At 34.0% G+C, this 24,310-nt stretch overlaps 3 protein-coding genes and 1 long non-coding RNA gene across 4 annotated transcripts in view; 2 read left to right on the top strand and 2 right to left on the bottom strand.

Annotated features, from left to right (window-relative positions):
* The first annotated feature begins 3,196 nt into the window (after positions 1–3,196).
* ebna1bp2 (EBNA1 binding protein 2) lies at positions 3,197–9,969 on the top strand. The gene is made up of 9 exons (XM_042717861.1): positions 3,197–3,436; positions 3,582–3,665; positions 4,165–4,337; positions 5,625–5,748; positions 6,412–6,501; positions 6,587–6,662; positions 6,776–6,863; positions 8,613–8,778; positions 9,845–9,969. Exons 1-9 carry the CDS (start codon positions 3,362–3,364, stop codon positions 9,890–9,892), a joined length of 924 nt encoding a protein of 307 aa, XP_042573795.1. The 5' UTR covers positions 3,197–3,361; the 3' UTR covers positions 9,893–9,969.
* Positions 9,970–10,655: 686 nt separating this feature from the next.
* LOC122136158 lies at positions 10,656–11,993 on the bottom strand. The gene is made up of 2 exons (XR_006153962.1): positions 11,892–11,993; positions 10,656–11,137 (listed from the first exon to the last, which is right to left on the bottom strand). It is a non-coding gene; the product is annotated as an uncharacterized LOC122136158 (long non-coding RNA).
* A 1,696-nt stretch (positions 11,994–13,689) lies between these two features.
* LOC109071436 (doublesex- and mab-3-related transcription factor B1-like) lies at positions 13,690–16,094 on the bottom strand. The gene is made up of 2 exons (XM_042719301.1): positions 15,544–16,094; positions 13,690–14,151 (listed from the first exon to the last, which is right to left on the bottom strand). The coding sequence occupies exons 1-2, from the start codon at positions 15,992–15,994 to the stop codon at positions 13,817–13,819; spliced, it is 786 nt and encodes a 261-aa protein (XP_042575235.1). The 5' UTR covers positions 15,995–16,094; the 3' UTR covers positions 13,690–13,816.
* A 2,960-nt stretch (positions 16,095–19,054) lies between these two features.
* Positions 19,055–24,310, top strand: part of LOC122136157 (low-density lipoprotein receptor-related protein 8-like) — a 54,859-nt gene continuing 49,603 nt past the window's right edge. Inside the window, exons 1-2 of the mRNA XM_042717860.1 lie at positions 19,055–19,211; positions 19,636–19,767. Of these exons, the coding sequence (XP_042573794.1) occupies positions 19,145–19,211; positions 19,636–19,767 (199 nt within the window). The 5' untranslated portion in view covers positions 19,055–19,144. The remainder of the gene's footprint in view (positions 19,212–19,635; positions 19,768–24,310) is intronic.

Genomic DNA, 24,310 nt, shown 5'->3' with positions numbered 1-24,310 from the left:
AGACTACAAGCCACGCCCATTTCACCGCCCACCTCAACTAACAACCCTATCAGCTGACAGAAAAAGTCCCAAAAAACAAATTTGCCCTAATATACGATTATTCACGAATTACGAATGATTATTATAGCCGTAAAAATTAAGTATTTAGGGCTGCCATAAATAAGCATCCATTTTAACATCAACAAACATCTGCAAGTATGACTTCACACCAATAATAAATGAAAACAGGTGCTAAATAATGATATTCAAGCTTATTGTGTATTTGATAAGCCCAAGCCTAATCAGTATTATATAATAAAAATACTATACAAATAATATAAAACATAGAAAGAGAAAATAAAACATAGAATTTGGAAAGATATAGAGCTATAGTGAATGATTGAATGGATAAAAACAAAGCCCATACAAAGTAGGACACAAGAAACTTGACAGACATCATCCTAAAATCCCTAATACAGAGCTTTGCGAAGTTATAAGCCGGTGAAATGGCCAAACAAAATGTAATTTTGAATATTTACAGGTCAGTGGTCTTCAGTGTTCCGTAAAGAACGGAGTGATGCTCTGCTGCCCTCTTGTGCTTGGATCCTAACATTCAGCCTGGATATTTTTATGAAATTTTCTCGGAAAGTAATAAACTGCCGTGATTTCCACTGGTGTGGTGCAAATAAAAAAGAAAACCTCTTGATTTTTCGTTTTTTCTCTGTTTAACTAATGTTAAAGTGATCAGATAGCATGTGTTTAATAGAAATGAGGAATGTTTGCATTTGAATAGCTACTAGATTCTATATTCAGCTGCTTTTTAACATTTAAATGGAGCTTTAAAGACAGCACAGGTCTTCATATGTCTAAGGTAGGACTTTTATTAATTGTGTTGTTTACATGCACTGTTTGAGCCGCCACAGAGGTCAATATGTGTCATGTGTCAACAGTAAATTAACACGGTAATGTTTAGCAACCCAAATTTTTATTACAATAAAATAATCATGTGTTTCATTTTACTACATCAGAAAATCACTGTATCTCTGATACTGGTGTTCTGTGTTTCTTTCAATGCTTGACACTCTTTAACTACGTGCCACTGAGCGATCCACAATGGAAAATGTGGCAAAAGGGTCATGTGACAACTTCAAACTGACACGGTAACCCAACTTTTTAGTCCAAAACCTAAACCACATGCACTGTTTAACAATACTGACCTCTTGTCTTGTTTAACAAGACAAAAGTAATGCCATATAGAGGTACACCGTCACTTTTTTTTAACTGTGCAGGCTTAAGGATCTGGACTTAAACAATGAAGAGCAGAAGAGGTCTGGACTTGCAGCTGTTTGCCCAACAGATTTGCTCATTTCCTACTCCATTCCTATTATATATATCTGTAAAACAAGTACCATTTAATGAGATGGGTGTGCTTGATATGAATTTCATAACTGCTGTTTGGCTGTATCAGAGAAAGTCTGAGTCTTAAATTGCTCTCTGTGGGCAGTCTGTGTCTATTGTTTGTTACGCCAGTGAGTGCTGAGAACACAAATGTACATTGTTGCAAAGGGCCTCAAAGTCTTTACAGTAAGTAGTAAGTGCGATAGATGTGCGCTAACAAATAGACAATGCAGCCCGGGCCTCCTTCTATTCTTTTATTTTATTTTTTTATCTTTTTGTCTGGCTCCTTACACAATATACCAGCCAGAGCCACACCGGTACGCATTAACCACCTGCCTAAAGATCTTTCGCTGCTACCGGACACACAATTGATGCACATGTCCAAAGAGACAATGCAACCCTCCTCTCCTTCTACTCTTATTAGCCTACCTATTTGCAATCTTACCTTAAATTTTTTCCCTCTCTTTTATTCCATAATGGAGCATGCATCCTGTGGCACATAAGCGTTGCGCCTGCCTCAACATCTCTCACTTGTTTACACTCCGATAGATGCACGAGCGCAAACAGACAGTGCAATTCTACATTTATTTACCTATTTGCCACCTTACCTTATATTTTATTCCTCTCTTTTAATCCATAATGAAGTGGACGTCACACCTGCCACAACATCTGTTTAGTGTTTACACTCCAACTGATGCATGTAAGCAAACAGAGGTGCTTTTTTTATTGCAAAATATGGCACTACCATTTTTTTGGACATGTGAGGGGGCACATGCTTATACATTTTGCATGTGAAACACATGCTTAGTTGAATGTTATTTAAGAGTGCACTATAATTAAAGGACCTTTCAGTATTTTGTTCATGAACCCCAGTTTGAGAACCATTGCTCTGGCCTGTACGCTCCTATCCACACTTTTTGACCCTCAGACAACAGGACAATTTAAATATGCTTCCAAACCTGACCATTGGCATTACAACTAAATCCTGTCATAACCCTGCAACAGGAAAATTAAATCAATGAATGAGTTGTACAGTCAATTGTACAAAACAACAAAAACGGCTGCCAGCAACCAATAAAATTTCAGTGGTTAATAATATCAAGCCTGAATGGCCTCTCAAGACACAAAAAGGATGTACAGTACATTGTGTGATAATGTACAGTAGCTATATGTGTTTTAAATTCTGTGAAAATGGGCTAATATGATTATATCTCATGTGCAAGTCCAAAACTTCATTTCAGTCATTTTTAGGAAACATGCTTAGTTTCAAAATTTTGTTATGGACAGGACTAATAGCAAATTCTGATGAATCAGCAGGTTCATTTGACACATAAAGCTGTAATACTATAATGTTCCACAGGATAAGAATCAGTTTCCATCATTAAGAATCCTGAATAGCTTAACATGTAACAAATGCATGCATGATATGAACATGCACAGAACCAATTCATTTGTAGAACCATGGCTCGCTGACGATATATTAGTTTTATATCATTATTAATGCTGTGCATATTCAGGAAGTAGGCTAACTGTCAAGATTACTTTATTTTATGGGGATTTATAAAGTGCTGACACCTCCACACATTTTACACATTATAATGTCATGCTATAAATTAAATTAATAAAAGAGTTTTCAGTTATTTGTTTATATGGTGGTTTTGCTGTAGGCTGCAGATTCCCTGACATATTTTACCTGAACACAGACGTGTTAACACGGAGGGGTGTATTTATAACTCTTGGGTTTAAACGTTTTTATTTTTTTATTTTATTTTTTTAAAATAAAATGATAGATTATAAACCCGAAGAATGAAACACCGTCCTCCGGTAGCGGAACCATTCTTTTGCCGTTCTCTGTTTCCTTCAGGGCTTTAATGTTACGCACACTCGTGAGAAACAGTGCTGTCCACACGTGAAGCTAGTGGATGTTGTGAAAACTTCTGTTACTGTATTTATTTTTCTAATCCCCGTTCTGTATTCGTTTACAATGGTAGAAATAGTTGAGGATCCCCAGATGGGGTTTGAGTCCGAGGAAGACGACGACGAATTATCCGACGGCGAGGTGAGAATATAGTGCACTTCATGTGTTTTGTTCAAGCAGTAGGCCTGCCGTTTTATATTACAGCAACTTGTCATGATACATGAGTGAACGAGTAGGTAAGAGATCCAAAAGAGTACGTCTGCATAACACGTTTGTCTCTGATCAGCTGCAAGAAGCCTTCGCCAAGGGTTTGCTCAAACCTGGACTGAATGTTCCTCAGCTCGAGCCAACGAAGGCCGTCAACAATGTGGTACGTTCTGTGTCGAATTTTAACCTGTGAAGTCTGACATCTGACATTTATAAAGGAGCATTTTTTGTTTTAATCTTTAGACAAAATGTTGTGTATGTGTTTTATATTCATATACGATGCTCCAGCGTTTTATAGCCCATATGGTGTGATATGTAAAATACTCAAAGAGGGGGGGGATTAATCTTTGTGTAGATGCTGAAATATTTGATACTTAATTTTAACCTGTTTTTTTTTCTAAGAAATTATGTATGGATAATCAAGTAGACCTAAAATGCTTTAGTCAGTCATTATTTCTAACAAGATAAAAGTCATTTTTTACGTTTACTTTTTAAAAAGTATGAATCAATTAGATGACGATGCATGCAGAAGATTGTGTAGAACAGATTTGATATTGTTACTAATTTAGAGGCCTTAGAAATTCATATCAGATCTGATACTGTATGGTTTATAGAGTTAGTCGTAATATATCAATTTATTGATTTGACTCTATATCATTCAGGAGGGTCTTAAGAAATGTCTCGCTGAGTTTAAGAAGAACCTGCCGTGGGCTGAAAGGCTGGACCTCACTAATTATCCAGCTGCTGATATTGTTGCGAAGGCGGAGGGCAGAGCGCAGCAGCCTGAAGGAGAAGACGTCAGTGCAGAGGATGACTTTCAGAGGGAGATGTACTTGTAAGTTTGTACAACAAGGATGCTGCTTGACTTACGGTGTTTACTTGTGTCTGATATTATACCTTGTTTTAGCGTGGCATGATTAATTGATGAAGGCGGAAATTATTAAAATAACTAATTTTAAATACATTTTGTAGGGCTGCACAAGTGCATGTATATCAATATGACTAATAACAAATTATTATTGTATTATGAGGTTTATTAAAGGAGTTAGAATAAAATATTGTTATGATTCACATCTTTGACAGTAGTTTCTTAATTTTTGACAAGAGGTATGCAAAATAAACAGAGTCCATGCCTTTAGTAAGAAACACAGATATCTTATGCATCCACTGAGGAGATAAAAAAAAAAAACCTTTTACAAAAGTGTGCTTGTTTGAAGAAAAAAAAAGTATGGCTTCTCATATGTTTACTTAAAATTTCTTTAGAGAGAAGTATTATTTTTACACAGAATAGGGTGCTGTGAGCATTAGGGTGCGCTATAAACACATGTGATTTATGTTTAATTTATATTGGAAGTTGAAGGGCATCCTTGCTCAGAAAGTCTAAATATGACAAATACATAAGTAATATGTGACTCTGGACCTCAAAACCAGTCAATTTTTGACATTGAGATTTAAATAAGCTTTCCATTGATGTGTGGTTTGTTAGGACAGGACAATATTTGGCTGAGAGACAACTATTTGAAAATCTGGAATCTGAGCGTGCAGAAAAATAAAACATATTGAGAAAATTGCATCGCAAATATGCATATTACTAATCAAAAAGTATGTTTTTATATATTTAAATTAGGAAATTTACAAAGTATCTTCATGGAACATGATCTTAATGTCCTAATGATTTTTGGCATAAAAGAAAAATTGATAATTTTGACCCATACAATGTTTTTTTTGGCTATTGCTACAAATATCCCTGTGCTGCTTGAGACTGCTTTTGTGCTCCAGGGTCACAGATAACTTATGAGGAAGTCCCTAATATAGACAAAGGCAGGGTTGTCCAAACGGTTCCTGGAGTATTTGGTCTCAGTCGTTTTCTTTAGAATAAATTCTATTTATAATGCAGTGCTAATCAACATAGCCTTTATTACAGTACAGGATACAATCAAATAATATATGTTCTGCCTCATTCTGTGATATAATTCCACATAAGATCACAACAGCAAGATATTTCAAATGCTCGACTGATGTTGTGAAGTGAGTTTGGAGTAAATTTTGGTGTAAAAAAATTGGTGTAATTTTACACTATCTATAAATTTTGGAAACTTTTTCTATGTTTCATATGTTACAGTTACCGGCAGGCCCAAGCAACTGTTTTAGCAGCGCTGCCAAAGCTGCACAAGTTCAAGATTCCTACCAAGAGACCCGAGGATTACTTTGCAGAGATGGCCAAGACTGATCAGCACATGCAGAAGGTGAGAAGATGACATGACCACCAGGCAAAGCACATTGTCCAGTAAACAGTGGAAGTAGGAGTGCCAGTAACCTCCAAGGACATGAGAAATAATATATGCTACCAAAAAGTCAAAAGTTTGGAGTCAGTAATATGGATTTTATTTATTTTTTGAAAGAAATGAAAACATTTTTGTTTTGTTTATTCATTAAATTAATCAAGGTTGATAGTAAATGCATAAGATTACAAAAAATGCTGTTCTCTCTATTCCTCAGAGAATACTGAGAAAACTGATAGATTTCACAAAAATATTAAGCAGTTTTCAACATTGATAATCTTCAGAAATGTTTCTTGAGCAGCAAATCAGCAGATTAGAATGATTTCTGAAGGATCATGTGACGCTGAAGACTGGAGTAATGATGCTGAAAATGTATAATAAATATATATATATATATAGAAAACAGTTATTAAATTGAAATGAAATTTTACTACATTACTGTTGATACTTTCAAATAAATGCAGCCTCGGTGAGCAGAAGAGAAATAAAAATGTGCATTAATAAAAAAAGTAAAAAAAAAAAAAAATAGTTAGTGTTCCACTTTGTCATTATGTTCATTAGATGATTTCAGTTCCACTGTCTGTCAATTAAAAAAATCATAATTTCCCCCTTTTTTTATTTTACCAGATTAGGAAGAAGCTTCTTCTGAAGCAAGCTGCAATGGAGAAGTCAGAAAAGGCCAAGAAGCTCAGAGAACAGAGGAAATATGGCAAAAAGGTCAGTTTTAAACCAGCTGCCAGATTGTCCCGGAGTGATGTTTGGGGCTGTTGACAGACCTGGTTTTAAATCTCTGGCTCTACAGGTTCAAACACAGGTCATTCAGAACAGGCAGAAACAGAAGAAAGCAATGCTGTCAGCTGTAAAGAAGTATCAGAAAGGTACATTCTCACACGTGTACATCATGTTTTCGTTTATTTACCAGTATTATCCAGGTAAAGTTTTAGATTCCTCATTGGTGGAGCACATTTTCACTCGTCCTCATGTCCCACAGGAATGACAGATAAATTGGACTTCTTGGAAGGAGATCAAGATCAGAGACCGAAAGGATCAGCAGCAAAAAAGCAAATAAACAAAAAAGGGTAAGCAATGACTCTATATATTTTCAGTAGCTTTACATTACTTCAGCTGTTTTCAAATTAGATAGTTATTTTTCAACAGGAAGTGCCATAACATTTTCCAGATTCCCTGATTTTAGGTCGTCTTATTTTATGGGGAAATATTTAGTTAAATGCTGTTTGTGTCTAATTGTGTTTAAGTGAATAGGGCTGTATACATGCTTGTATTGCATTTTATAAATGTTGTCTCTTTTAATTCTGTTAAACTGAAAGATAATGTGGTTAATCTGTATGAAGAAAACTGTTTGCTGAAACATCAGTAACATTAACAAGAGAATTGCAGAGTGCACAGTGTGTCTGTTGATCAAATGTGTGAGAAAGTTGCGATCATTACTATAATCACATTACACACACACTGTATACTAATCGAATTTGCAAGCTGATTATATGATCAATGATCAGATAGATGTACATGCAAAAAGTATTGCCGTCATAGAAAGCTTTAATGTATTATTTTTTGAAAGAATTATCTTGACTGTTTAATTACTTTAAAGGGGTCATATGATGTTGCTAAAAAGAACATTATTTTGTGTATTTGGTGTAATGAAATGTGTTTATGCGGTTTAAGGTTCAAAAAACACATTATTTTCCACATACTGTACATTATTGTTGCTCCTCTATGCCCCGCCTTCTGAAACGAGTCGATTTTTACAAAGCTCATCGGTCTGAAAAGCGAGGTGTGCTCTGATTAGCCAGCTATCCAGTGTGTTGTGATTGGCTGAATTCCTCAAGCATGTGACAGAAATGTTATTCCCCTTAACATACTGTGATGCCATCTCCCGGGAGCGCCAAGACAAAAACAATAAAACCCATTACAAACGAGGCATTTGTTGCATCCAGTGGGGACATAATTACAATGACTTAAAACGTCTTTTAACGCATTGCGTATAGCACCGCATAAACATAAAACCATGTTGTGATCAGAGAAACGATAAACACCAAGCGTTACTCTACACTGCTCAAAACTCACATTTGAATCATCAGTGGCAAATCCTTTAATTATAAAAACATACTTACAGACTGTGAGTCAGAAGTGCCAGACTATCCTTGCAAAGTTGGAATTGCCCCACTTTATAGAAACAGCCTTTGTGTAGACACATTGTAGGCTACTTTTCAAGGTTCAGGAAACAGTCTTCCGTAAAATGCACATCACACTGTATCTGTATCAAATATCTGAATAATTTGGTTGAACTGTTCTGGAACAGTGTTGTAAATGCACCTTAACCACTGATTTCTAGTTGTGTCCTCTTTTGGAAGGCCAAACAAAGTAGATTTGCTTTCACAACGAAACACACAGCATCTCCACAAAATGAATCAGTGAGAATCAAAGTTATGCCTTCTTTCTTTGCGTGAACGTGGGCAGCGTTATTCAAATCTTCCCACATGGTGACATAGACATGTGGGGGCCTGTTTAAACAAGGTGTTTTAGGAGGGCATGGACAAAAGTTAACTTTTATAAAGAATATCTCTTTGGGTTTGAGACTTTAGTCTTTGCAACTTTAGGGATCTTATCTATTCACAAACAGCTTGTAACACTCCAAAGAGAAAGGAAAACTTAATTGCATCATATGACCTCTTTAAAGAGATATTTCACTCAAAAATGAAAATTGTTTACTCACTCTCATGTTGCTCCTTCCGTTGTTTCTTTCTTACTTTTGTGTGACACAAAATAATATATTTTAGAGAATATTTTAACATATGTCATGTTTTTAGTCCAAATTCTAAGAAGAAATACAAGGATAAGAAGTTTGGCTTTGGGGGAAAGAAGAAGGGCAGCAAATGGAACACCAAAGACAGCCATGACGACGTTTCAGGATTCAAGGCCAAAATGGCTCATGGGAAAGGTGGCAAACATTTCGGCAAAGGAGGCAAGACGAATGTAAGTGTTTTATTTTATTTTTTAAAGCGATAGTTCACCCAAAAATGAAAATGTGATGTTTATCTGCTCACCCCCAGGGCATCCAAGATGTAGGTGACTTTGTTTCTTCAGTAGAACACAAACCAAGATTTTTAACACAAACCGTTGCAGTCTTTCAGTCTTATAATGTAAGTGGATGGAAATCACGGCTAAAACATACAATAAAGCTAAAAAAAAAACATACACAAAACAAATCCAAATTAAACCCTGCGGCTCGTGACGATACATTGATGAGTAAAGACACAAAACGATCGGTCTGTGCAAGAAACTGAACAGTATTTATATAGTTTTTTACCTCTGATTCATGCAATTTCAGAACTGTTAGAACTCTCCTGAGGGAGTTCCTGGCGCCCAGGTGTGTGAGGCTTCTTCTTGCTTTATGTTGGATCACAGACTTATAAGTGCATTACCGCCATCTATCTCTCAAGTGGACCATTGACATTCTATCTACAATCTCAATTAGGAGTGTCAATGGTCCACTTGAGAGATAGGTGGCAGTAATGCACTTATAAGACTGCAATCTGTCATAAAGCAAGAAGAAGACGTCTCTCGCCTGGCCGCCTGCTGCTGAGAACGCACACAAGAGGAGGCTCAGGAGAGTTCTTACAGTTCGGACATTGTGTGAATCAGATGTAAAAATAATATAAATACTGTTCAGTTTCTTGCACAGACCGATCGTTTTGTGTCTTTACTCATCAATGTATCGTCACGAGCCGCAGGCTTTAATTTGGTTTTGCTTGTGTATGTTTTTTTTTTTGTTTTATTGTATGTTTTAGCCATGATTCCCATCCACTTACATTATAAGAGTGACAGACTGCAACGGTTTGAAAATCTTGGTTTGTGTTCTACTGAAGAAACAAGGCACCTACATCTTGGATGTCCTGGGGGTAAGCAGATAAACATCACATTTTCATTTTTGGGTGAACTATCCCTTTAAATCAGTACTGTTATATTCTAATATTCTAAAGACCTCCCTTGCACGGTTTAATCCATCTCTTTCTCTTTTTTTGGTAATTTTTTTTTATAGAAACGGCCAGGGAAAGAGACACGGAGGAAAATGAAGGCACGTAAATGAGCTGTATCTTCCCATTTGTACCTCTCACTCAAATTAATTGTGCCATTAAAAAGACTTTTTTAAATCTCTATTTCCTATTACTTGATTGATGTTGTGGCTTTGTTCTTTTTTTGACAAACACCTTTGTGTTTTTCAAAATATTTTATTTTTGTGTTTGTATTAAGCAGTCCAATGTTAACACCATCAATAAAACCATTCAGGGTGCTGATCTCACCATAGTTCTCTTCCGTTTAAAAGTTATTTCATTGAAATAAAAAAATCCATAGATTTGTATCTATATCTATTTTTAAATGTAGAGACAGACTGTAAAGCTAGTTTCCCCCTACTTGTTTGGGTTCAGAAAGCACACAGTCTTGTACTAAATCAGTCAGCAAATCAAATCTCTTTTCACAGTGATGTTTGTATTTGCTATGGGAATAAACATACTGCTTTATCTGCTTACATTTTGTACACAAACTTGAGTTTGGCAGACATCGGATCGGAGTTTTGCATTCAGCGCTGCTCTGAGCCAGAGGAGCACATTAATATTCATGAGACTAATTAGTTTATCTGCCCACTGGTCCTGACAGTGTTGTTCCTGTGCCGTCTGGGTTCAGATAAGCAAATGAAGTGAGATGTTCATCCTGGGAATCTTAATGTCTCTTTACAAACAGGATCACACCGGGCCCGAGTTACACAGGGGAAAATAATAATAATAGAAAATACTGATTTAAGAGTCGAGAGCTGCTTCAGTTAAGCTTCACAAAATAAATAAGACTAAATCTTCAGAATTTGAACTGTTTATTCAAAAACACTTATCCAGATTTAGGAAAATAACATCTTGAATTTCACTAGTGCCTCGAAAACAGTACAAACAACAGGCATTCAACTTTCTAACCTGTCAAATGCGACAACAAATGAAGACTGATACCATAATCGATTCAGTAATAAACTGATTGTAGTGTAAAAAGCAATTTAAAACTGTTGCCTTTAACTGGAACAAAGACAGCAATGATTTCAGCTGTGTCTACTGAAAGTCATGAATACAACATTGTCACAGTAATGAACATGCATTGAAGATGCTATTGGAAATTGAAAAAGAATAACTCCTGTTTTTGAAAAGGAAACGATGAATGTCTATGTACAAAAGATGTGAGGTCAGTCGACATGAAAACTGAAGATCTCATCTGGTCTCATCTGCGTTCCTCGAGGAAAGACTGTCAGCAGGTACAGCATCTGCTTGCTGGATACCACTAACTTGACTTTCTGTATTAAGAAAACAATGAACAACATGAAAATGTAAAAAAAAGAAAAAACCTATTTCAGTCACTGTGGCAGCAAAAAAATTAGTCCTGACAAAAAAAAAAAAATTGAAATCAGAATACAATATGTCAATATATTCTATAAATGTAAATGTCTAGGAAGCAGAAAATGAGTTTTATGAGCAAAAGTTTAAAAATACAACTTTCAGCGGATCTCAATTACTATTTAAATCATTTGACCAAAAAAAGGTAAAAACTTAACTGTCCTTTCTCAGTTTTGTCATGTTTTCCAACACAAATGTTTCAAGATACAATGAGAAGTAAAATTACATACTGCGATATCTTAGTCTTGTTTTCTGAGAAATTGATCAAAATGAAGAGAGTATATGATAAAACAAGAACAAAACATGCTCAGAAAAATCAATGAAAATGAAAATAATGTTTTCATTCCACACTGACAGATATTTGCTCTTGTATTTAGCATAAACTCACTTCATGTTGAATTTCTCAGAAAATTAGACTTCATTCTTCATTTTGCTTCACAAGTGAATGCATCTTGATTTAAGGATATCACAAAAGAAGACAAATACCGAGGAAGATGTTAATTTTTTGCAGTGCACGTAACATTTAATGTCATGTCTTAATGATTTTAAGGCCTTAATTTGTGTAAGGGTGAATTTTGAAGACCCACCAAAACCTGGTAATTTCCCCTAATTTTATCAAATTAATCAATAATGTATGGTTTCAATATTTAATACCTGAGATTCTTGCGAATTGAGGAGGAAGCTCAGATCTTCCTTGCTCTCGCTCCATGTGACTCTGTGAATGATGGGAAGGTTCATCTCTCAGCCCCGGATATGACTCAGCGTAAATAACCCAGAAAAGTTATTGCCTTAGAAAGTCTGGGACAGAGCTAAACTTTGAAGGAACATTGATTAACTTGATCTTCCTGTTGATTTACACTGTTCCCGAAGGTTTTGATAACCTCGGAAAAATCTAATGAGTTACTCAGCTGCAATACTGTCGGCCGTAGCCTGATATCGCAGGACTGCTGTCTGTGCAGATTATGGAAAATGAAGTGATTAGAAAAAGAACATCAAAGAAGTTAAACTAGCTTTGGTGTTTCAAGCGTTCATATACTGCAAGTCGACTCCACAAGATAAAGAGAACAAGAACTAGACATATTTTCTCTTTCTCCATTTTTCTTAAAAGTGAGAGCAGCCCAACAGTCGTGACAGTTTTTGAAGTTTGGATGAAGAGATAAAAAGTTATTTAAAAGTGTAACAATGAGAAAGAGCAAATAAATGATTGCACTACGTTTCAAACGTTTAGGTTAAGTAAGCTGTTTTAATGTTTTTGAAAGATGTATCTTATGCTCACCAAAAATGCTTTATTTGATCAAAAAATAAAGAATTAAAAAAAGTAAAAGCTAATTAATATTATTATTGTACCATTTAAGATATTTTAGACTTTTATGGCCTTAAACTTGATCAAACTGAATTTAAAAAACATGTTACAAAAACCTGTTTTACCTCAATTAGTGTAAATAAAAGTACTCTTATTAAAGTAGTAATAAGAGTGTGTGTGTATATATATCTATATATATATATATATATATATACTACTGTTCAAAATTTTTATATATATATATATATATATACTACTGTTCAAAATTTGGGATCAGTAAGATTTTTAATGTTTTTTAATGGACTCTCTTGTGCTCATCAAGGCTGTATTTATTTAATCAAAAATATAGGAAAAACCTTGTTATTTTGTGAAATATTTTTGCAATTTAAAATAACAGTTTCTATTTTAATATACCTTAAATATAATTTATTCCTGTGATGGAAAGCTGAATTTTCAGCATCATTATTCCAGTCTTCAGTGTCACATGATCTTCAGAAATCATTCTAATATGTTGATTTATAATCAATGTTGGCTTCATGTTTTTTGGAACCTGTTTTTTTCAGGATTCTTTTATGGATAATAAAACAAACAAACAAAAAAAAAAACATTTTATAAACATTTATTCAAAATGGAAATCTTGTGTCACAATATACACTACAGTTCAAAAGTTTGGAGTCAGTAATTTTTTTTCTTTCTTTTTTTAAAAAAAAATAAAACTTTAAATAAACGCTGTTCTTTTTATCATTTTATCAAAAACTAGATAAAAAAGTTCGTCAAGAAAAGATTTTAATTTAAAGTAAATGCGGTTCTTTTTATTCATAAAAAAATACAGAAAAAAGTAGGTTTCCAAAAAAAACGAACAAACAAACAAAAATGAAGCAACTGTTTCCAGCACTGATAATAAATCAGAATATTAGAATGACTTCTGAAGGATCATGTGACACTGAAGATTGGAGAAATGATGCTGAAAATTCAGCTTCCCATCACAAGAATAAATTATATTTGAAAGTATATATACGTATATATATATATATATAAAACAATATTAGAAATTGAAATAATATCTCTGTATTTTTTATCAAATAAATACAGCTTTGAAAAATAAACCTTTTCTAACATTAGAAATGTCTTTATTGTCACTTTTGATCAATTTAATGAGTCCTAGCTAAATAAAAATTATAATTTCTTTTAAAAAAATTTTTGCTGACCCCGAACCATTGATCGTTTATGTATCAAAGACTTAGCTCACCCAGTTTTATACAAGCTAACACACTGACTACAATGGACAATGCTGTCTTTGTCTTACTAACATAATAGTTTGTAGGAATTTGAATGGATGCCATTGCAGAAAAATCATGCCTGCTAAACATACTTGCCATTCAGGAGTCTCCAGCGGATGGGACAGCGCCCCTGCTGGCAAGGGAACAAATCCAACATGTTCCCTGAAGGCTCCTGGTGCAGGGGGTCTCAGGGTCACCAGCACGGCTGGGAACATGTATCTGTCCGGGTAATGCTGGTACAGGGGAAGAGGCATCGCAAACATTTCTGATGGATAAATTTGCCCTGGAACTGCCTCTTTAATTATGTACTCTCCAGGAAAAGGTGGAGCATCTGTGGATATACACAGTAATATTCAGTAACATTTTACAATGTTTAAAAGATAACTGTTAATATATTTATTGCAGTGTAAATGTGTTTTAACACGTAACAAAAATAATGTTGCTGCATGAGTTCACTTCTAAATGAACTCATCTTATGCAAATGAAAAATATTTTGCATGGCCAGAGAAATTAAACGGGTCAGAATATACAGCATTTTTGATAAATGACAAAGTTTAAAATAGTCAATACATGTTTTATTCAACATGTACTGAAATTGATGTGTTAATATATCAGCATGTACAAATTAGTGTTCCAAGAAACACAATAAACAGATTATTGTACTGATATTAGTAAAATCTATTTATTGAATGTGTTAAATCTTTCCTGTCTGTGACTGGCCACAGAGAGAGATTAACTACGTTGATTTAATTAAATGCCGTTTATTGTTCATTAAAATTATTGTTGCCACGTTTTAAATATAATTTATTGTTTTACTAAAAATAATAATGTTTAATAATAATGTCCAGAAAGGTATGTTTTATTCACATTTTTAATCCCGAAATACACTGGGACTCTTATTTTGAAATGTTTATGCTTTATTACTGAGCCCAACTTGGCTTTTTCGAAAAAAGAACCGGCGAATCTCTAAGATTAGGGAGATAGATTATAACAACCATCTACAACATGCTATATAAATACAATAAAGTAAGTATGACGCAAACATTGTCATAAGGTATTTAGTGATTGTGAACTGCTGTGAAACCCCGAGCCTGTGGAGTGCGCAACAATTTGGGTAATTAATTACATCATCGCCATTTGAAGTTTAATAAACAAATTAGGCCGTATCGCAATGTTCACAAATTCAAGAGCTCTTAATGATAATTAAGACATTTGTTATACCATTTTAGATATGTAAGAGTTGTGTCACCTCATATTTATTCAAACTGAATTTATAAAACACTTAAGACATTTTACTCCCCCGAATCCTGATTTGGTTACAAAAACGTTTTATTATTATTAAGTTTATTCAAGCAGAAATTGCTTATTAGGGTAATAATATAATTATTAAATAATTATTAAGGTTATAAATTTGTTTTTAGCAATGTTACGAAATGCATTTAAACGCTTTAGAAATGTCATTACCTCTTAAATCATTTTATTTTTGTTAAATTTAGATTTTCTGAATCAATTGTATATGGAATGTATGAAAAACTATACTGAGCCCTGTTCATTTATAATGTTTGTATAATTAATAATGACTTATTAGGCTATAATAAGAGTCCCTCCAAAAACATGTATGTTATATTAATATGATTACTAGTAAAATTTTTCCATTGGAAGTAAAGGATTACTGGTTAAAAAACAAGGTTTAAAAATTGTATTTAATGAAAAAAGCACAAACCTCCAACGGCGCAATTGTGCGCGCTCGGTCCCGCCGGTGTCTTCGGGTCACAGTTAACCGCGCTAACGGCACCGCACGTGCTTACAGGCGCGCGGAGCTCCGTGTACGTTGTATCATCAACAGGCGCTTTAACAATAGTAACGTTACTCTTCTTTGTTGCGCTGATGTCGGTTTCACTGTTTAACGTTACCCCGTTAGTAGAAGTACTGTTACCCGCGGAGACCGTTTTTCTGCTGGATAAAGCGGTCTGCTCGGGACGCTCGGTTCTGATCCGCCGTTGAGACGCGAGGATTCTCGTCCGCTCGTTGATGAGAGAGCACTTCCAGCACAGACACTGCTTGAACTGACATTTTCCCGAATGGCCTTTTAACTGCACGATGAAACCGTGGTTCCGACACCTGGCGCACTTCGGGCTGCGCGCCGCTTTTTCTGCCGCTGGAATATTTGCCATCGCAAATATATATCAGTATCAGGAATAGTTTGAAATATCAAATAAATGTGTTACATTTGAGTAAATTGTGTGTGCAGGGTCTGTCCGCCAATTTAATGAAAAAAAAAAAAAATTGTGAAAAAAAAAAAAAAAAAAAAAGATTCACGTGATCTACCCCAGAAGCGTGAGAACAGACCTGACTCGTTAGGGATGTCTGGAAATTCCAGACAGCGTAATTCCCCTAAAGCGGGAAATTCCCAAAGTTGTAACTATACACGTAAATAAAACTTTTGACATGATTATTTTTAAAACACATTAATGATTTTTTTTAAACATACTGAATTTAAAGCTTGTAGTTTTTTTAAATTCTAATTTTATATTAAAGCTTTAATTTTATGAATAAATAAGATTGATGTGGATTACAATTAGACATGTAACCCTTTCGGGGGTTAATAACCTTAATTAATAACGAATTGTTGTGCATAAATAAAGAAGCTGAAACTGAAAGTTCGGAATAATTACAACGTTATAATGTTTTTGAAAAAAAGACTCTTATGCTCACCAAGGCTGCATTTATTTGATAACAAATACAGTAAAACAAATATTGTGAAATATCACAGCAATTTAAAATAACTGCTTTGCCTTTCTCTTTCTTTCTTTCTTTCTTTCTTTCTTTCTTTCTTTCTTTCTTTCTTTCTTTCTTTCTTTCCTTCTTTCTTTCTTTCTTTCTTTCTTTCTTTCTTTCTTTCTTTTTAAAATGCATTTAAATTGTAGTCCTGTGATGGTAAAGTATTTCCAGCATCATTACTCCAGTCTTCAGTGTCACATGGTACTTCAGAAATCATTCTGATACGCTGATTTGGTTCTCAATTATTAATAATGAATAATCCTAATCTTATCTGTTGAAAACAGTTTTGCTGCTTAATATTTCTGTGGAAACCCTGATACACTTTCTTCAGGATTTTTTAATGCGTATAAAAGTTCTTAGAACTGCATTTATTATAAATACATTTTTTTGTAATATAATTAATATAATGTCTTTACTGAAACTTTTAATCAATCTAATGCATCCTTGATGAATTAAAGTATTATTATTATTTTAATTGTACTAACCCCAAGGCTTTGATCACCATTTAAAGACATTATGCAGCAAACACTGTTTTAAAACTGATAATAAGAAATAGTTTGTGAGCATCAAATCAGCATATTAGAATGATTTCTGAAGGATCATGTGACACACAAGACTGAAGTAATTATTTATTTGCATCACAGGAATCTATTACATTAAAAAATACATACAAATGGAAAACACTTATTCAAAATGGAACAATATTTCACAATGTTTTTACTGTTTTTTTGATCAAATAAATGCAGATAAGCAAGAGATCATCAGAATGAGAGCTGGTTCAAAGTTTTAATGATTTATGATGGATCTATATATAGACGGTAATTGATGGACTGGAGTAGTGTGGATTACTTGTGGATTATTGTGGTGTTTCTATCAGCTGTTTGGACTCTCATTCTGACGGCACCCATTCACTGCTGATGATCCGTTGATGAGCAAGTGATGTTATGCAAAATTTCCCCAAATCTGTTCAGAGGAAGAAACAGACTCATCTACATCTTGCATGTCCTGAGGTTGAGTAGATTTTCAGAAAATGTTTATTTTTGCGTGATTTCCTTTAAAGCATCTGCTCAAACTCTTTAAAACTTGTTCTAAACATTTTCTTTCAGTGACAATTCAGTGGATCCCTGAAGGCGGATTGGCAGCCACCTGCTGCCTGTTTACAATCTGTGTATATCCCGAGTTTATGACAATAGGGTCTTTGCCCCTGTAATTTTTTCCTCTTGAATACCTTGTTGTCATTAGACGTGTACATAGTTAAGCAGTTTGGGGAGGGGCTTCAGTCCCATCTTACTGCTATTAAAATGACTGATTATCCTGTCAGGATGGCTCTGGCCTAGTTGTGACTGACAGAATAGTTCATGCTGGCACAGTGCCACAGATGCAGTACTATATTACTGTAACTCTTTTACAAGGTCACCTAACCCCATTATCTTAATAAGGATTATAATTAATGCAATTTCAAAACTGATCATCTCATGCTTTTTCTGCCTTCCCATATTTCTCCACAGTGATACACTTTTAAAAAAAAATTTTTTAACAAACACCCAGGAGGTGTTGCAGCATTTCATCATAAAACTACACACAATTAGGCTAAATTATCCATGCACTCTATGTATTTTCAATATGTGCATTTGGAAATTCACGGGGAAATTGAATTAACTGTATTGTAAGTCACTTTAGCATATCAAATGAATGAATACAATGAAATTTACACACAAGTTTTAATAAAAAGCAAAGGTTATTGGAGTATGTTTTACAAGAAAATACTATTTTTAGTCTATATACTTAGTCTAATTTAATGTGTCTATTGCCTTTTCTTTGTAAATAGCTATGAAATTTATAAGCAATTTCTGAGGGACACCATAACTGTACACCAAATTTTTAATAAATATATCACAGAAAAATAAATAATAATATTTATTCATATAAAATTAACTAAATTAATAAGTAAAACAATTAATAATGGATAATTTGTTTTAAATGGTATTTAATTCCTTACCATATTAATAATGCCACAATTATTGTATTGTTTTGACTCATTTTCTAGTAAATGGTGTTTGGTTGCATGCTACCCTTCAGTGCAGTTATTTTTTTATTTATGTATTTTTTATTTATTTATTTTTTATTGATTTCCAACATATAGAGGTACTGAACATATATAAACTACAACAAAGAAATAGAACATATACAGTATAATATAAATAATAATATAAAAAATAAATAAGAAAATGAAAATAATAATAAAAAATAAGTAAATAAATAAATAGAAAAAAAAGTATGAGATCATCATATAAATAACATAAAGCTTCACAAAGTGACCTAGTGCGTTTTGCTAGTGTGTTTTACTGTTTTTCTACCCAAGTAATAACTCAGTATAATTTTTCATATCTATCTGAAATATTCAGTGCAGTTAGTATTCAAACCCGCTTACGTTTGATGTCGTCACTGATTCAAATCGCCAGTGAATCTTTTGGAGATTCACTGAAGGAGCGACGCCATCCGGACGCGCTTTGTTTGTGGACGAACACTAACCCGTTTCGGAAATGTGGACAGAAACTGGGAAATTATTATTTTTTCATGTTTTAGTTTGGGAATTATACTCCGCAAAAGGTTTGTTGTATTCTGGTTTTGAAATGTAATTACCCGGAGTGAAGGATGCTAAACACTCCTGATCCTACAGACACACTGCAGCCGTGTGTTTCCACATTTCTGCCTATAAACCCACACATGCATAAAAAAAAATAAAAATTGAAAAAGCTAGTTTGTAACACGAGTAGAACATTAAAGCAGGATGATTTGGCAGCATACGCGTTTATTGTTTCATGAGCATCACTATCATCAGAAACATTTTCGTCTGTAGTAGCACTGAAAGAAAGAAAGATTTGTGGGTGTTTTCTTTGTCATGGCTTTATAGAATTGCGCGTGTGATTATAGAATTGCTGCTCAAAGCACGCGGTGTGTTCGGTGCTGTTTTATCGTGCAGTAGTGTATATGTGTCGTGGGCGACTGTAAATCTCTTCGCTGTCGTTCGCAGGTGCTGAAACTGGCGCTGACACGGAGTGCGAGGACGGACAGTTTCAGTGCAACAATAAGAGATGTATTCCCACCATATGGAGATGCGATGATGATGATGACTGCTCTGATAACAGCGATGAGGAGAACTGCTGTGAGTAGCGTTCACTCACACTGACACAGAGAGGGCAACAGCAGTGATATTAAGAGCAAACAAAAACCAGACCACATGCATCAGCATTTATTGGGTTTATGACTTATGAGATTTTTTTTTTTTTTAAACAATAACTTTTCACTTTTTATTTACTGACGTTTGTGCTGTGCACTTGTAACAAATGACCAAAGACGAAACGCATCAAAACTAGAATAAAATTCTCTTTGCTCCATTAATCTTTATAGAATAATTGTTTTTTTTTTTGTTTTTTGTTTGTGCATATTAGAAACCTTTAATAAATAAAAACTAACATGTATGTGCCAGTATGCCTATGGGGTCAGTAAGATTTGTTAGCTTTAATTTGATCAAAAATACAATAAAACAGTAATATTGTATTATTGCAATTTAAAGTAACAGTTTTCTATTTGAATATACTTTAAAATGTATTTTATGTGATGAATTTTCAGCATCATTACTCTAGTCCTCTGAGCATTTTATATTATTATCACTAAATTTTTCAGTAAAAATCAGCGTTTAACATTTAAAACATCAATTTGATATGTCCCTTCTCAATAAAAATCTTACTGACCCCAATTTTTTTTTTTATACATAGATGTATATGACAACTAATCCATATTAATGGAGAGTAACTGAAAGAATACCTGCAGATTTTAAATGTATTGCATATGATTTGACTGTTTTTGGAGCATAAACTATAAAAACAAAAACTGTGGAATTCATCCAGCCAGACATTCCCAGCATTCCATGCATTGTTCTCTCATTAGACGGTTAATTGCGGTATAAGACCAATCCATGTACGTGTGTTTTGTACAATAACTTTCTCACATACTTTTAAGAGTGTTTTGTCAAGTGTGTCTTGCCTCATTGCATCGGGTTATTTTTAAAGGCTCCAGGCTTAAAACAGGTCAAAGTGAGTGCTTGTTTTTTTAAGCAATTTATGTTTCACCGCATCATGCGCCTGTTGAGTTTACTGTTATGACTGCTCCTTCAATTTTTCTCAACAAAGGCCAGTCATGCAGTCTGAAGTTATTGCATCCAAGCAGTGCAACACGTCCATGTGGGATCCTGCCTGTCATAATAGGGAAATGTTATTTATTTCAACTTTGTTCATTGATCCCAGCACACAATTAGGTGTCGTAGATCTAGAAGTATTTTTTTTGTCTTATGTATAATAGAACAGAATGAAAAATAAGCCTGTTTGATTTTCTGCTGTTGCAATTAGATAAAGAGATTCTTGATCCTGATTTCCTTATCTTGTTCTAACAACTATTGGCACACACACCACTGACCTCCTCCCCAACGGATTCCCTTGATGCTCCTCCATCCCATCCCATCCCATCCCATCCCCCAGTTTCCCTTTTATCCTCCTCCTATACCAGCACCCCCTCCCCATGTCAAATCAAACGGATTCATCCGCACGCTGTCTATATATCCACCTCTAATGCATGACAAGGCCATGCGTATGTGTGAGGATCGTGATGAGTTCTTGATTCTTGACCTGCCGTCTCCATATCGCACATTGGCGAACGCAGCTGTTTGATCATGTGTCATGAAGATGAGTCATATTTGTCAGCTTATTGAGTCGTGTTGAACTGTCTTTCTGCAATTTAAAATGATTAATAATCTGAGACTGAGAGCTTAAATTGAGTCAAAAGTGATAAATGTGATAAGCAGCAGATTAGGTATGGCAGCGATTTTGCTTCAGGACCCAGATTTTACTTTTGAATGTGACCCATAGTTGTTTATCATACAAAAATAAACAAAAATGTCCTTAAAATATAACATAGTAATTCATTACTATTACTCTTGGCCCATTTTTGGGTCCCGAAGCACCATACTGTGCAGCAGAATAATATCTAAAGTAATCTACTTTCTCAGGTTAAAAGTCATGTAAAACCTATTAGAATATTTGCAAAAAAAATAAAAATAAAAATTTACACATTATACCTTTATGTATCGTCAAATAACTTACAAGAATATAATATATATAAATGTATATACTTGGAAATATTATATAGTATATTATATATACATTATATATATATATATATATATATATATATATACACATTATATTATATATCATATTTACATATATACATATATTATGTAAACAAAAAATCTTTCATTTTGGAATTCGATTAATTGCGATTAATCGTTTGACAGCGCTAATATATATATATATATATATATCTATATATATATATATATATATATATATATTACTCCTAAATTGACATTTTATTTGAATTACATTTTATTCAGAAAGGATGCATTCAATTGATCAAAAGTGACAGTACAGACTATAATGACACAAAACTCAAATAAAAAATAAACACTGTAAAATCTAATCACCAAAAAACCAAAAAATAAATAAATAAATAACCTAAAAAGGGGCATAATCATTTTAACAATTTAGATTAATATGAAATGTTTCTGCACATAAATAAGTTATTTTAAATTGTAATAATATTTCACATACACTCCTGTGTTTTTGATCAAATAAATGCATGAGCAATGAATATGACTCATTCTTGTTTATCAATTTATTATTATACAAACTTATACAAAAATATACAAATTTATTAAAAATTATACAAAAAATAAACAAAAAATGTCCTTAAAATTCAACATAGTAATTAATGATTAATTTTGGCTAATTTTTGGGTCCTGAAGCACCATACTGTAGAGTAATTTCTGCAGTAATCAAAATTTTTATTTATTTATTTGGATACATGGATGCTTGATCCTGGTCCAAAACTCCACACCTTGTTCCACTAAAAACTGGCACAGAAACAAAAAGAGTTGAGGTGTGCCAAGTGTTGATCCAACATATTAACCTCTTTTTATTTAATTCTCCATATTTTCCTCTTTTTAGTGTGATTATAATCCAAAGGGCAGGAAACCAGCCAGAATAATTAATAAAAATGCAGCTTCACACCATACGTGTTGCGTATGTGGAAATGAGGGTTCTCTTTTTGTCAAGAGCAAAGCGTTAAAATGTATTTTAAAGCTGTGTCATTTTGGCATGTGATTTTGCATGACAGAGGAGGCAGGAAGGATTCTTCATCTCAAAAGCATAATGCCTTTCTGTGTTTGATACATTTCCTGCTGCGTTAGAAAAGCAAAACATTTCCAAACACAGCTAAATGTGAAATTTAAAGGCTTCATATCAAGAACACTGAATGGCTGTTTCCAACAGGTCCACAGGAAGGCTTACAAATAAAGTCTAATGATACTACACTGTACCAAATAGTGTATTGCAGGTGATACTGAAATCCGTCCTTTCACTCACTATCACCATAACACCGCAACCCCACGCGGCCTGTGTACAGCTGTAGCCCCCGTCTGTGGCCACCTCAAGGGGCTTTTCTATGGATCTTATAATATGACAAAACTAACTGAATTTGTTTTGTGTAAATCTGAACTATTGACAAGTGTCATTTAACAAAACTGAATATTATGTGGCATTTAACATAGTTCTGAATTAGATTTTTTTTTTACTTGAATATTAAACATTCGAAATTTAACACAACTGAATGTTTTTTAAGGCAGAGTTTTAGAGACATGTATTTTCAAACAGCAATTTTTTTTTTTTTTGCAGATATCCAGTTTTTAAAAAATACAGCTTTAAGTTTTCAAGATGAAGAGGAATTTCGGAACATCAAATTCAATATTCTAAATTCAATAAAATTCAGATCGTACAGAAAGTAGGTCTTAGGTAATCCACAGGGAAGGGCAGATGATCTCAGAAAAGTCAAACGAAGCATTTTGGCCAATTAGTAGATTTACTACCTGATCATTAATCGCCCGAGGTAGCCTAAGTGATTCTTAAACATTTATGGTTTATATACTTAGATATTAGGTTCTCAGAATGTGAAACATTTGTCTAAGCGGTCTCTGATGTTTGTTTTGAAGTATATTTGGTCTGAAAGGGATAAGCATGCCACCGTGTCTACACAGGACGTGAACGAAAGCAAAAAAGACAGTAGAGCCCATTGATTATAATCAGTGATATCTCCTACACTGGATGCGGCGTGGTGCAACACTGTATGGACACGACTGCTTGAAGCAACAAAACGCCCATTACAAAGAGCTTGGACTACTTCAGGAATAACGGGGAATCCGTTTGCTGTTGGGAATTTCACATTCAGTGTAGACATTATTGATTATAATAAATAGGTTCTGCTGTCTCTAGTTCTAGGTTCTGAATCAGTTGCGTTAAATTGTGTTAAAAGTGAAAAAAAAAAATCTAATTCCATGTTAAATGTTAAATACCACATAATATTCAGTTTTGTTAAATGACACTTGTCAATAATTCAAATTTACACAATACAATTTCAATTAGTTTTGTCATATTATAAGCTCCATAATATTTCCTCCGTCTGGCCAAAAAACTCTTTTGTATTTGGCTCGAGTGCGAGTCTTGTTTGTGTGCAGACTTCCACTCAGAGAATGCTGGAAAACCACTCAAAGGCCACCACAGAGAGAGACCTGCAGGGACCGGCAGAATAAAAGAGCA

Source organism: Cyprinus carpio, chromosome B2 (genome assembly GCF_018340385.1).
Source record: "Cyprinus carpio isolate SPL01 chromosome B2, ASM1834038v1, whole genome shotgun sequence".
In the NCBI taxonomy this organism is placed as follows: Eukaryota; Metazoa; Chordata; class Actinopteri; order Cypriniformes; family Cyprinidae; genus Cyprinus; species Cyprinus carpio.
Note: the sequence above shows the minus strand (reverse complement) of the source record. Positions and strands in the feature narration are given on the sequence as shown.